This window comes from Haemaphysalis longicornis, unplaced genomic scaffold, assembly GCF_048455015.1.
Source record: "Haemaphysalis longicornis isolate Haplotype H1 unplaced genomic scaffold, Haemaphysalis longicornis Haplotype H1 scaffold_6, whole genome shotgun sequence".
NCBI classification, from domain to species: domain Eukaryota; kingdom Metazoa; phylum Arthropoda; class Arachnida; order Ixodida; family Ixodidae; genus Haemaphysalis; species Haemaphysalis longicornis.
The window spans coordinates 54,694,469-54,708,307 of NW_027526407.1; the positions used below are offsets into that span (position 1 = coordinate 54,694,469).

Genomic DNA, 13,839 nt, shown 5'->3' on the forward strand with positions numbered 1-13,839 from the left:
TTTGAGTCTTCCAGCATATTCATGGTCACTATTCAATATTTCTATCCGGTGATTGCAAAGACACAGCCTGAATGCTTCTAACCACTTTGCCGACCCCATTTTCCCCTCACCATACCAGACTCGTTGCCAAATTACTGCCTCCAGGTCCTGCTTTCTTAAGACTAAAAAATCTCTGCCCTCAAAGTTGCCTCTGCATCTGCTCCCTGCCTTGTACTGTTTCCGAGAGGAGGAAGTTTCTCTCCAAAGGCTTCTAGTTGGAGTGGCCCTCACACTTTTTCAATCTGGACACATGTAATCCCCTGTCCACTGAAATCCATATGCATGAGTCACTAAGCTGTGAATTTTTAATGTCCTTGCACATTGATAGCAGGTATAGGTTCTGAAGAGTTGACTCTGTTGGTATGTTTTGGGGCAACACGTTACGTAAAATGGACTCAGCAAGCCTAAAAAGGCATTTTTAGGGCAACAAAAAGCCAATATAGACACGAATCTAAAAATAGGCCCTTATAGGCACTATCAACAGTTGATTAATTTAATTCCTGTAGTTCGTGCTTATATGTCGAACAAAGTTTACAGGGACTCCAGGAAAAAAATGGGAATTTTGCCTAAAGTTTCAATCTCTAGTTATACTTTGTACATCAGGGCATGAGCTGCGTCGCAAATATTATGTGCCGGTGCATAACTGTTTTGTGTGCTGGAATTTGCTTTTTTTGCTGGTGTTCGCACGGTTTCTGTATATACACGATTGTACTTTACCAGTAATACTTAGTTCCACTTGTTCCTGTCATCCTTTGTATCTTGTCAAAATTTTGCCTGTATATATGCGAGTGTATCTTACCAATAAATCCTAGTTGGAAGTAGCACTTGGTCATGTCATCCTTGTTTGTCTCATCCAAATTTTGCACTTTACACGTGTGAAGCCGCCCAAAAGTTCACGTCGGTCAGCTACATAAGAGATCAAGTACATCACCCACTAAAAGTCTGCATGGCTTCACCTAATAATTAGTCCGTAAGCTACAAGTGAGACTAACAATAGCCATGAAGAGTTAACATCTATGGAGAAAAAGCGAGTAGTATAATGCACAAAAGAAATTGGAAAAGATACGAGGCTGTTTGGGCACAGCTTTTTATTGCAATTGAATTTCCTGGAAAAAAAGTCAGTGTTAGGTGCAACAGGGCCTCAGAACACAAGTTTGCTTCAATGTTTGTTTCAGTGAAGTTTTTTCTGAGCTGACATCACAAGCACAGAGTTAGGTAACGGCACTGTAATGAAAACTATCATGCATGGTGGTGTGGCTCCTATACTCAATAAAGCGCAAAGGCTTTATTAGAAGAGAAAAACCACATGCAGTGCTCTTAGAGAAAGTAAATATCTTCATTCAGTGGCTTCTGCTTCACATAATGGGAATGCACTGTCCCCTTATAACTGCTGAAGGTGGTGCAAAAAGAATTCAGCTATTACCAACACACCCACTGAAAAGAAAGTGCTGGTGATCCCTTTTACATTCCTATGTCTGAGGTGTTTGCAGCACATTGTGGCAAATTTTAATTTTTGTCCCCAGTGCAAATTACAAAAGGCACAAATTGCGGCTCGTTGAACGTTATGTGGTGCTTTTGAATGGACTATATGTATAAGGGGTGGGCGATTGATCGATCAACTTTCCGATTAATGCTTTAGTTGCGATTAATTTTTTAGTCGGTCGAAGTCATGTGAGCAAACCGAAACAGGAGTACCGCGTTGAAAGTGTGTGCATGCCGAGGACCATATTTGCGTTCAAATAACCTACGTGACGTTACAACAGAAAACAATGCAAGTATGCTCAGAGATGATAACAATTAAAACTGTTGGGACGGAGAAGCATTTTATTATTATCATTGGTGTATGGATTCCATTAAATAATATTTTAGGTCATTAAAGCTAATCGGATTGACACGGTCAGACAGATTAATCGGATTAAAACTTTTAACCGACGCCCAGCCCTACAATGTATGCAACCTACATCTTGGCTTTATTCAAAAGGTCAGACAGTGTACATCATTACTACAATATTGTTCTATGAGGAACAACACTACCACCACACAATAATTAGAATACCCACGGGTAGATTTCACAAACAGGCAGCCAGAATGCAAAGGAAGCCAAGTAAACCAGGGGAGGCCACCCACTTATTAAACAGCCATCGGTTCCGTTCTTGTGCAAGATGCATAAAGCCTGCCACTTGACCTTACTTCAACTGTGGTATCAAAACAGCTTTTTGTGCCATGCTATAGGTACTCGGTACGAGATGAAATATCTGCTACCACTACAAAATGTCTTAACTAAAAGCCCGCAACCCTCCTAGTTATATATCTTATAGGAGCTTCTGTGGAGACCAGGGCTGCGAGGATATGAAATTCTGCTTTTAAAGCTGTTTTATTGAACTAGCTTTTAATAGGAACAAATATTTTCGAATTAAAGTGCTCTCCTAAAGCACCTTTCTCTTCGAAACGTGTTTTGGTTGAGTTGGTCTATGATATTGACAAAATAAAATAAAAAAAAATTATGAGCGCTAAATAACAGCGTATGAAAAGAACGGACGACAAATACGACAGCTGCTTGCCTTTCTCGTCCGTTGTTCTTGTAGCGCTCGTATTTTTCAACTCCTTCCGCCTGTCCTTTAGCCGCACGTCACCGGTGCATTGCGGTAAAGCCTGTCGGCGCTAGCGGTGAAAGCGGCGCTAGTTAGCGGTGGCCGATCGGTCATCCAAACTTTTTATGGGCCTGGAACTGGTACTACAGCGGAGTCATGGTGGAGTCAGTGACTGTCGAACAGGCAACATGAACACGCTTAAAGCAGATACGCGGCGCGTTCATCAACCAACAGCTCGACGCTACACTTGACAATCATGTAAGCAACCGTCCACGACGTTGACCCGCGGCTACGTTGACACAAACTCGAGCATCAAACAAACGCCAAAGCGAACCTACCGCTGCGGAAGGGCGGATGTACCTGTGCAATAGTGACAAAAAAACACCTTACCGCAGTATAGCTTCTTGATGCTACGCGCAGTGCCTTCGCGATAAAAGTAAAAAAAAAAAAAAAAGCCCACGGTCTAGGAAGTGACAAAAATGCCTTTATCACGTGACTTTTGGCTGTGACGTCACGACCTCGATCTGTTGTTGGCCGGACAGAGCGTCCCCCACGACATGGGAGAAAGAATGATGCATAGATCAGGGACAACTCGCTTGCAATGGTGAAGCAACATGGCGGTAAAAAAAGTTTCGATTTTGGCTGCCGTCCTACTGACTGTTGCCGTCACGTCCTGTACATCAAATTAACTCCGTGTTGTATTTCTTTCTCGATATTTAAACGCATGAACGCCTCGCTATCTGCTAGAGGAGAAACGCATTGAAATTGTCTCGGATGACTGGCGAGGCGGGGACAAAACCACCGAAAATAATGCATGTATAAAAATTCTGCAATGCATTCGGGATACTAGGGACCTCTCCTGAGTAGTATCACGGTATTTACGGAGGAAAAAAACTGGTATGTATACTTGCGAAATCTTTACTTCTGTTTGCCTATGGTTTGGGTCTGAACCTGTCACGTGACACATCTAGCCACCATACTATGGCACATCGGAGAAGCTTATCGTTTCATGCTGGTAGAAACTAATCGTAGTAAAATAGCTAGAAATGCTTCTGAAGAGAAAAAAGAAACGCTCAGATGAAGAGATCGCCGAGCAGAGGCGACGGCGCAACGAGAGGAGTCGCATTCGCCGTGCGAACGAGACTCCCGAAGTCAGGAAGAAACGCCTGGCCAAGCAGCGAGAACTGAGGAACACTGAAGAGGCGCGGCTTCGAAATCGGGAATCCAAGCGACTGCAGTACAGGAGGCGCTTGCAATGTGAAAAGTACGCGTGGGACGCACATCGGTGTCGTCAGCTTCGGCAGGAGCTGTGGCGGCTGCAAATAGAAGGGAATGCGGCCTCCTGTTCGGAAGAGAGACCTGTCCCCGAAAATTTGCTGATGGTTTCGCGGTTCGAGTTCCAAGAGCGCCCTGAAAGTCCCGTGTCCGAGCAAGAGTGCGTTGAGAGTGCCGTCGTCACAGAACAGGGAGCCGTCGTGTTCAAAGTGTTGTGCGGACTGTGCCAGCGGTTGTGCTCCGACAGTGACGTGCAGTTGGCCAATGTACAGCAGAGCGTGCTCCTCGCTCGAATCTACCCGGGTGAAGACGTCACCCTGTTCAGAATATGCAGCAAGTGCCGTCGTTCTTTGAGCGATAACAAGGTTCCCCTCTTGGCGCGTCGCTGCCGCATTGTGGACGCTTTGGTGCCGGTGCTTTTGAACCCTTTGAATCGAGTGAGTGAGCGTGGTGAGCGTGCGGTGTAGCCTGTGATTCGGTTGTCTACAGCGGGCACCCCCGTTCTGTGCGGACACCGTTGGGGAAGGGCGGAGGGAGGAAAACTTCCGGCCGGGTTAATTTTTTGTCGGGTCTCGCGTGATTGGCTGCCCGAGACGTTTTCCGTGACGTTTTCGCGCGCGCAGCCAATCACGTGAGATCGCATGAGGGATCAACCTCGCCGAAAGTTTTCCAGCACCGTCGCAACCTTCTTTAGGCTTCCGGGCGCCTGCCCGGTGCCCACGATTCGAGCGCTCACTCTCGTGACGCCGTTCCGGGTTCCAGTATACATCAGTAACAGGGCGCTGTCAACAGTTGTTATCCAACACGCCCAACCTTGCTGCTTTTAGCAGCATTTATCATCATCATTACTACCTGCATTGGGAAAGATAGGGGAAGGATCAAAGGGGAAATTAGGGAGGTACCCTCTTTCCAGGGCCCAGGAGCCCGCTGGCCAGGGTTGCCTTCCATGTTTTTTTAGTGAAAATAATATGAAGGCAAGATGCTTGCAGCTAAAGGTTGTCCGTGCTCTTTATGAGTGGAAAATCAAGGTGTTGAATACATGGGATGGGTCAGGTAAGCAGAGCAGGTACACGAATCACTGAGGCATTAGTCAAAGTAGTTGACACCGCAGCACTATATGTAGTGCGCTACAGTGGCTGCGCTGTCGTCTTGTGGCAAGGGGTGCACTGCACTTGCCTACTAGGCAAGTGTTTGTGGCGGCGAACTGTACAATCCGATGAGCTGAATTTTTTCGTAATGACAGCTCTGGATTCATTTGTTGGTGGAAATGAGGAAAAGGGCATCTCAAGAACGAGCATGTTTGCAGTGGGTCGGGGTAATGCAGCGCTGCCTAGAAGTGACTGGCTAAGGTTGCTATATCTGTCACGCAAGTGCGAATCCCGTAAGTGAGAAGCCTCATGCCATTGCAGTTCAGGTTTCTGACTTATTATTGTTTCTTGCCTACTTGTAAATGGCGGTGCAACTACCTCAAGCAAGAGACTGTCTGACATCATAAACGAAACAAAAGCGTTAATGCACGTGGGTTCACTATTGCAGCCCTGTTACTTGCTTACTTCACGAAAAAAAATGTAGTTTTGCGTTGATGAAACTGGCTTAAATATTGACAGTTGAGATCAAGATTTTCAGTGACAAAGGTGGCTACTGCTGTGCCCGCAATGTGCAGTGGAATTGAAATACGACTTCTTTACCGCCATGCCTGCATTTGTTCAGGTGTGTGCGCGAGAGCTGGCGCATTGCCCGTATAGGCGAAACGAAATTAGATTAACAGACGCCAATGCAGGGGACAAGTGCTGTGAACAATCACGTTTTACCTCTTTTACACGAATCACCTTCAGTGGCGACTTCCTTGGAGTGAGCTGTCGATATAGCTGATTAACGAGAAATTTTCGTCAACTTATTAAGTTTGCTAGCTGCAGCAAGTGATGAAAAAGCGCCACAGGTCCAAAAAAAATTACAGCCGTTCCACTCAACGTGAAAGCTGTCGGAAGTGCAGAGCAGTGATTCGCCATAAAGGGCTGTAGCGCCGTTATCCGCTCACTGCTACCACCCAATTGAATTCAAATTTCCCGCCTTTGCAGTGCTCGCGCTCCCCCTGCCTGAAACTGCGCCAGCGGGAGTTCTGTTCTTTCTGTGCTTGCTTTTCCTCCTGCGTGTGCCGGCGTTGCACTTCCACTTTTTTTCACTTACTATAGAAAAAACCAACCCAACGAGCGTTCCTAACTAAAGGAACGCGTGCACTGTCGGTTAATGACGTATGTTATGCCTCAAATGTGCCTGCAGTTTTCTTTGCGCTAAACAATGGGGAGCTGTATGACAAGTGCCAGCGGTTAACGAGTTTCGAACGCTTATGGCTATATAAACCGCTTGGCTTTCAAAGCCTCTGGGTTACGCCGTGACGACAGCCGCTACGCCGGAACGCGGGCGTCTCTACTTGGGTCTAGCGAGCAAGCTACGACAACAAGGTGCGGCCCTAAAGTGCTATAATTAGAGCACACACAAAAAAAGAAAGCAGGTGACGTAGGATTTCGCGATCATCAACAAAGTACGCGCTCATCAACACATAGATAACTGTCATTATAAAATTGTTAGGTGCAGGGAGTGACAGAAAGCTGCGATGGCTCGAAAAAACTCCTGCTTAGCATGAGAAACGAAGGTTACGTTGATGTTCATAGTTCTCAACAAATGTCTCCCTCCTCAGAATGACTCGCAAGGCCCCCCCAAAAAAACATGAAAAGGATTCCCTGATAAATCGCAAATACAGCGCAGACTGGCCGTTCGTAACTGAAGTCCCTGTCTTCAGTTATACCAGACGTTCTGCGGTAGGTTGGTGGAAAATCTTAGGCACATATGACAGAGATCTTGCATTCGTCCATGGTTTACCACCAGTGAAGTGAACTCTGCGTATTGTTATCATCTTCGCCGGCTACCATTCTGCTCCGTGAGCCCTATGTTAAAAATAAAAATTACACTCTTTGCACATGGTCATACAGCGGAATGTAAACAGTCACGTCCCTAACGCGACGCGCACTGTGATTTAATTTTGTTCACCGGCTTGGCCATGCTGGAAATAGAAAGAACATTGTTTCTAGAGGAGAATTAGAGTAAGTATAGGCACATTTCACAATGTAACACATCACAAATTTACCATCTCCGTGTATAACTATCCAAGCGCTGTCTTCTCGACCACTTGCTACGTAGTTAGGGAAGCACCCATGGGATGGCACTGCAGTCCTGTTGCATGGTCCGTGTAAACACCAGCAATGACGGCTTATTGAGAAGCACGAAAATTAAATCCTGCGCTAGTAGTGAAGAACTAGGCAAAGCTTCTACCATCAACAGAGATAAAACAGGGCGCTCTTGCAGGTACAGCGAAGTGAACGCTAAATTACGTCTTCCTCGGCACTTCGTACTACCAAACTTGGAACTTACTAGCTTCACAACAGAGTCCAATATTTCTTCAGGGCAAATACAGGGGTCCTAGTGTCATGCCATCCTTATATGTCCTCAGGTGTATTAGTGGTATGGCTGAGAGTGCGTCAACAGAACCTAAGCGTTGGAAGTTAAATGTGTGTATTTTTTTTCAACCTAGAGCTTGGTGGTGATCAAGCATGCACATGCCTCCGTGTGGCGACTAGGCCTCCCAAAGTAATGTTGTTTTCCATTACTCGTGCAGGAAAGCACCAACGTGGATGAGAGTTGCAGACCTGGCAGCCTTCTGGGCACCGACAACACAGTCTTAATGCAAGTGCCTACAAACTGTGACGACCTGAACCGGATCCTCCAACCCCATGCTGAGGTCGCTGCGGAAATCTTCAGCTGCTGTAATTATCTAAATTCGCTCTAAGTAGGCACTTGAAAGCATGTCTACCATTTGTAGGGATCATTCAGAGAGACCGGCAGGCGAGATATTTTAGCTGTGCCACCGTGAAAAAGAAAAAAATTAAAGCCCTTCTACTCAATGTGAAAGCTGTCGGAAGTTCAGAGCAGTAACGTGCCATAGGGGCTGTGGCGCCGTTATCTGCTCATTGCTGCCACCCCTCGTGCTCTTCACTTCCCTGTCTCACTCCTCTCTCGATGAGTTGAGCAGAGGTTTGTCCAATGCATTTCAAATTTCCCGCCTTCGCAGTGCTCGCGTGCCCTCTGCCTGGAACAGAACGAGCGGGAGTTTTGTTCGTTTTGTGCTTGCTTTCATCTGCACGTGCTGGAGCCTTACTGCACCATTCGCAAGGCGCCGTCATTTTTTTTCTCTTCCGCGTCCAGTTTTTTTTGTTTACTATCGTAAAAACCAACCTAATGAGCATTCCTAACTAATTGGATGCGGGGACTGCTGGTTAATTACATATAGTTTGCTTCAAATGTACCTGCAGTTTTCTTCGCACTAAATAATGGGGACATGTATGACCAGTGCCAGCGGTTCCACGAGTTGCCAACGGTTTTGCTTATATTTATTTATTTATTTATTCAAAGTACCTTACAGGCCCAGCAGGGCATTGAGTAAGGGGGGACTAGCAGAGCAAATATTCACAAAATAACGACAAAAGTTTATTGAACTAGGCATATTATAATAAACAAGTCAGTGCAAAACAAAAGAACATTACAACAAGTATGGAAGGAGAATTAAACCTCTTGTTCAAGTATCCTCTTAGCTTTGGGCCAAAAGGCGGAGTTGAGCGACAAGCGGGTAACTTTTAAAAGCCTCTGTCTGGGTGCGTGACGCCGCAAGGCTCTGTTTTGGTCTGGCTTGTCGGCGTAGTGGACGAGCTAGGACGACAAGCCGGACTCTTAAAGTGCTCTGCACTTAAAAGCGTCACTTCACGTGTGTGTGTTATCTCTACTGACACTGCGAATGCTTTACCTGGCAGCTAATCTGGATGCAGGCAACCATGAACAAGGATCTTTGATCTCTGACGCAACTTGGTTTCCTTTGGGCGTTGTAAGTGGTGAAGGAGTAGTATTTGAAAACACTCGGAACAATAAACAAGGCGTATTTCTGGCTTATTCTAATGTAGGATGTACTCTTGAGCTCCCGCTCTTGTAGTGTTTTGTTTTTTCAATGATAGAGGGCTGTACTCGTCCATGCATGAGACGAGACAAGCTCACCCCTGGCCGAAAATTCTTGTATAAGAAGATGGCTTTTACTCTATCACAAAATGTCAAACTAAATACTGTAACTGATATTAGTTTTGAGTCAACTATACAATATAATGTGCATGATTTGTACAATGAAATGTGCACGATTGTGCTAACTTTCAGTAGTGATTGAGTGTAGAAAAAGGATTTCAACATTTCTTTTCCTGTTTTTTTTTTTTTTTTTTTTTTTTCGAGTGTGAGGTGTGCGATACAGAAGCTATTTAGAAAGTTGTTGCCGTGAGCATTAGTTCCGTTTTTTGCCCATTCTGTGGTGTCCTCTTGAAGGAGAATTGCTGAGCTGCCAATGTACTGGCTCATTCACTTGTATTTGATTAAGAAGCAGCCCCTGAAAAGTGTTGCTGAAAACTTCGCCTGTCCTTGCTGCGGGTGATTCCACATGATCAGTCGTCGCGTGTATTTGCTAAAAACCATTCAAAATGTCAAACATGTCTGTTTGAAGAGCTCTAATTTGTGTTTATAATACGTAACTGTGCCCTTAAACATGACAGGACACACTGGTTCTCCATGCAAGATTGCTGTGAAGTTCTGCATATACCTTTCTGGAGCTGCAGTCAGTGGCACATTTGAAGGCATATTATTTGTCTCTAGAAGTAGGCTTATGAAAAGGTGGTCGGGTACAACAATCTTGTGTGCATTCACATTGTGGTACAGAAAAAGTATGGGTGTTGCCAGAAGCTGGAGTGTCATGTGGAGAAGGAGGGCGTCTAGATCAATAGAAACACTCGTACATACATACATCCGCATGCACGTTCTGAGCACCATCAATCCAGCCCTAGCTCCATGGCTCCATTCAATGTACGTTTATTCGGACGTCCGCAGGAAGCGCATTTGAGGGTCGATTGACGTACCATGTACATCCATGGGACGTCCGGACTTAACACTTCCGTACTTTCATTTGTACGTCAGAAATTCAAATTATATGGGATATTCAGTAAAAATCTAGAGAGTCACAAATGCCTTGCAAACGAGAAGCTTACATTCTTACAACGAATACTGCACCTTAGATACAGCCGAGCTTGAGGGAATTGTGGTTTGTCATACTCTTAACCAATTTGTCAGTGAAATTTCTCAATGTGGGTCTGATTACTTTGATCGCATTTTTGTGCCTGCAGGTTTGACCAAGTCATGTTCCCACAACACTGCAGCTGCCTTACCATCAGACGAGACACCAAAGCCTATTGAAATCCCCGAAGCCTCTGGGGCATGGACACAGTGCTCAGTGTGGGTTTCGACAAGGCCAATACAAGCCAAGCCAAAACGGCGGACTACTGCAGTACAAACTGAAGATGAAGCGTTACGGACTGGTCAAAATAGTGGCAGAACACCGTGTGAATAGTGGATGTTCAAATTTTGGGAGTTTTTTTGTGCCAAAGCACTACAGCTGCACTATGGGGCGGAGAGCTCTGGATTAATTTTGCCCACCTGGGGATTTGAACAGATGGAGAATTGTGTGCCAGCAGGCAGCTACTTAGTCAAGCAACTCGTTCCTGTAACATTGTGCCTGCCAGCATGTTTGTTGACTGCACAGACTACTTGATCTAAGGCAGAAAAGCAGATGCATTAATTGCATGTTTTGTGAGCACAAAAGAAAAGTGAAACAACTCTGTCAACCACAGCCATGCTATCATGTACTACGAACAACGCATCCTGTTTGACCAATGGGTTTGCCATGAGGAACTTTCCTTTTTGTTTCATAGTTGAACAAGTATTTCTGCCACCAGGAAAGAGTGAATCCAGTGGCAGTTTGTGGTATGCTACATGAGGTTCACCTACGCACAGTGGCCTGAAACTTTCTTGCTTGCATGTGCTCAAAGTGACAAGATTTCCTTTCATGTTTTGAGTATCAACACTTCAGTCTGCAACAGGTACCCATCGCTTTTTTCCCTCAGCTAATGCTCGCTCGTTCATGCTCTGATGTAAACACTACACCGATAAAAAATCCTTTATCTCAAAAATAACATCAGGCCTGCACAACGCTCTTAGTTTGGTACGAAGGGTAGGAAGGAAGGATAGGAAGGTAGGAAGAACGGGTACGAAAGGTAGGAAGGGCTCAGACATCAAGCGTTGATTCAGCGATACGAGTTGCTGGCATGTAGCTATAGGTAGTTTCAGGCGGTAATTTTGTGCCATGGTCTTGGTTTGTCCTGTTTGTGATGATGGCTTCTAAGAATTGTGTTCAATGTGTGACATAAGCATCATGATTTCTCAGTTCTGCTCATAAGTACCCTTTCACCACTGTTAATAAATGCTATAAAAGAAAAAAAATGTGGTTCCAATCCACGCTGTGAAGGTGGCTGGACTGCGAAGCTGTAAGGACACCCACAACGATTACCCGTGCAACGTCCCTTGAATTCACACACGTGACTCTACAAAGAGTGAAACCAGAGACAAGTGAAATGTACTTTTCCACACCCTTTATTACTTCACAACGACATTCACAACTGCTTTGTGTTCTCCTTCTGGCTGTTCTGGTGTCTTTACTCTCGGTGGTCAACCATGGTAGCCTGGAATGGACTGAATGAGTTACTATACCAGTCTCCCTTTTCATATATGAAGGCATGGTGATGTCACTGCTTGATCTCTATGCTGTTGGTACTTTTGCACTCTTACGCAACCGTAATCTTTACCTGAAAACACACGCTGGGAGAAGGAATGTGCTTCGCATCATTCGCAGACGCTGTTATCATACATTATGCAATTTGCACTTCACACAAGGGCTTTTAATGAGCGCAGGTGGTAGACCCACCGCTGCGCTCGTTGAGTACACCATCTGTCTCCCCTGTTCCCTCGTGTGGGCGTAGCTTAGTTGGTAAGACAATGGGCTCTTGCTCCGTTTCTCTAATCGGGTCCAGGTTCGACTCGTTATCAGCGTCGGCGCCGACAGCAGATCGCAGACAACAGGAAAGAATATTTCCTCCCCCATTTCGGCCGGTGTTAGGTAGAGGTCGTACAGAGGGCGCTACGTGTAATAAGCTAAAGGGAGAAACTCACTGGGCTGGGGGGGAAAACCAGAGATTTTCTCCCTTTTTGCTTAGTGCATAGTGTCGGCAGTGCTGTCACGTCGGCGATGGCCCCGAAGAGCTCAACAGAGAGACATGCACTCACGTTGAAGTATGCTAGTTGAAGGGATAAATCTAAGCGACTTTATTCAAAACGACGTCTCTTTTTAAAAGTTCGCCGTAGCCCCCTGGTGGTAAACAACTGAACCGCCGAGATGCAAAAACCCCGATACTACAAGGCCTTTTAACCCCTGGGTGTATTATGCAGCCAAACAACGCGACGCCTAATATGGCTTTACTGGATCATATGTTGAATAGAAATGCAAGCCTTACGTATACGCTAATATGCCTTTCGACAAATGTAGCACTCGAGAGCAGGATTTTTCGTCTTCAATGGGAAGCAGGATCCTCACGGCGTGGTTTGCTATCACCCCGAAATGCTATCTGATCTCTGCAACATAGTTTTTTAAATGCAGAGCATTTCTTTAACTCGCACTGTCACCCGTCGTCCCTCGGCGTTGTCCGCAGCCAACCGGCGAGGCGCAGGTCCGCACCCCTCCCCCTACACTATAAAAAAAAAGTTATCGGCGCCTGGTTTCGATCCCACGACCCTGCGGGCGGAACGCGAGGTACACGGTGCTCTTCCCACTGCGCGACAAAACCGACACAGAATGAAAGGCTACGAACGCGCCTTATATCCTTGACTCATTCAAACTACGTCAAGAAGCTGCTGATACAACGCATTCACTACCACCAACTCCCAAACACTAAACGTTAACGCAATACACCCACCCCCTATGCGACGCATTTACTCGAGTCCCCCTTGCAGGGAGATGGGCCCAATTTTTTATCCAATTCTTGCCCCGTCCATGAGCACCCCTGTAGTTCTTGTGTGTTGTCTGCATGGCGCAGCCATTGTAAAGAACAAGAATTCGAGCGACACCAATGCAAAGTTTTTTGCATGTAAGGTAGTCGAACATCCATAACAGTTAGTTAGTATAGCATATAGAGGGAAAACGGAGGAGTTTCCATCCTTTATGCCGATTCCTTTCTCTCCTACGACAGCCACCCCGCCTTCTGTATTTACCAAGTTAATTGCGGTAAATTCAAACAATTGCTAACTGTGCAAGTGCTTCTGGAAGCTTGGCAGCAGAGCAAGGTGGTGCTCTCTGCGCTTTGAGCCTCGACGACCGTTGGGGTGCATAGTAAACTTTGGTGCCTGGAGATTAAACCAGGAGCGTGTTCAAGATGTGAAAAGACGGCACTCCTTTTAATATGGACAAACTTGAATGTACGTTCACTGTAAAATGATTCACAGCTTAAAAGGAATTTCGGACCAGAACCGACGCCCTTACACCCCAGCAAAAACACAATTAAGACGCTCTTTTAAAGGGTGTTATAAAAGACGAAACACCAAGGAAAAGGGTGCTTACCTGTGTTTTTGATAGAGTCCCTCTGTTCAAGGTCAGCCAAGGTAAACCAAGCGCCTTGTGGGATTTTGCGGCTCCGTGCCGGTCAAAGCAGATCATCTCGTGGCCTTGAGAGATTTGCGGGTCTTGTTTGTCGGTGCAGAAAGAGACTTCGGAAGGCGCTTTGTGAGGAAAGATGAACTTGACGACGTGCAGTTGAAGTTTCGCTTCACACGGATTCCCACCCAGGTGAAAATATGTTTTTTCTAGCTGGATTATTGAATTACAAATTTCCTCTCGCTAGAAATATTCTAGCTAGAAATAGCAGAATTTCTAACGAGAAATTCAGTTTCTACTTCATTTCTAGCTGGATTC

At 45.7% G+C, this 13,839-nt stretch overlaps 1 protein-coding gene across 1 annotated transcript; it reads left to right on the plus strand.

The window, feature by feature from the left end:
- Positions 1–3,554: 3,554 nt before the first annotated feature.
- Positions 3,555–11,414, plus strand: LOC144142712 (uncharacterized). The gene is made up of 3 exons (XM_077674377.1): positions 3,555–4,342; positions 7,579–7,726; positions 10,169–11,414. Exons 1-3 carry the CDS (start codon positions 3,677–3,679, stop codon positions 10,390–10,392), a joined length of 1,038 nt encoding a protein of 345 aa, XP_077530503.1. The 5' UTR covers positions 3,555–3,676; the 3' UTR covers positions 10,393–11,414.
- Positions 11,415–13,839: the final 2,425 nt, after the last annotated feature.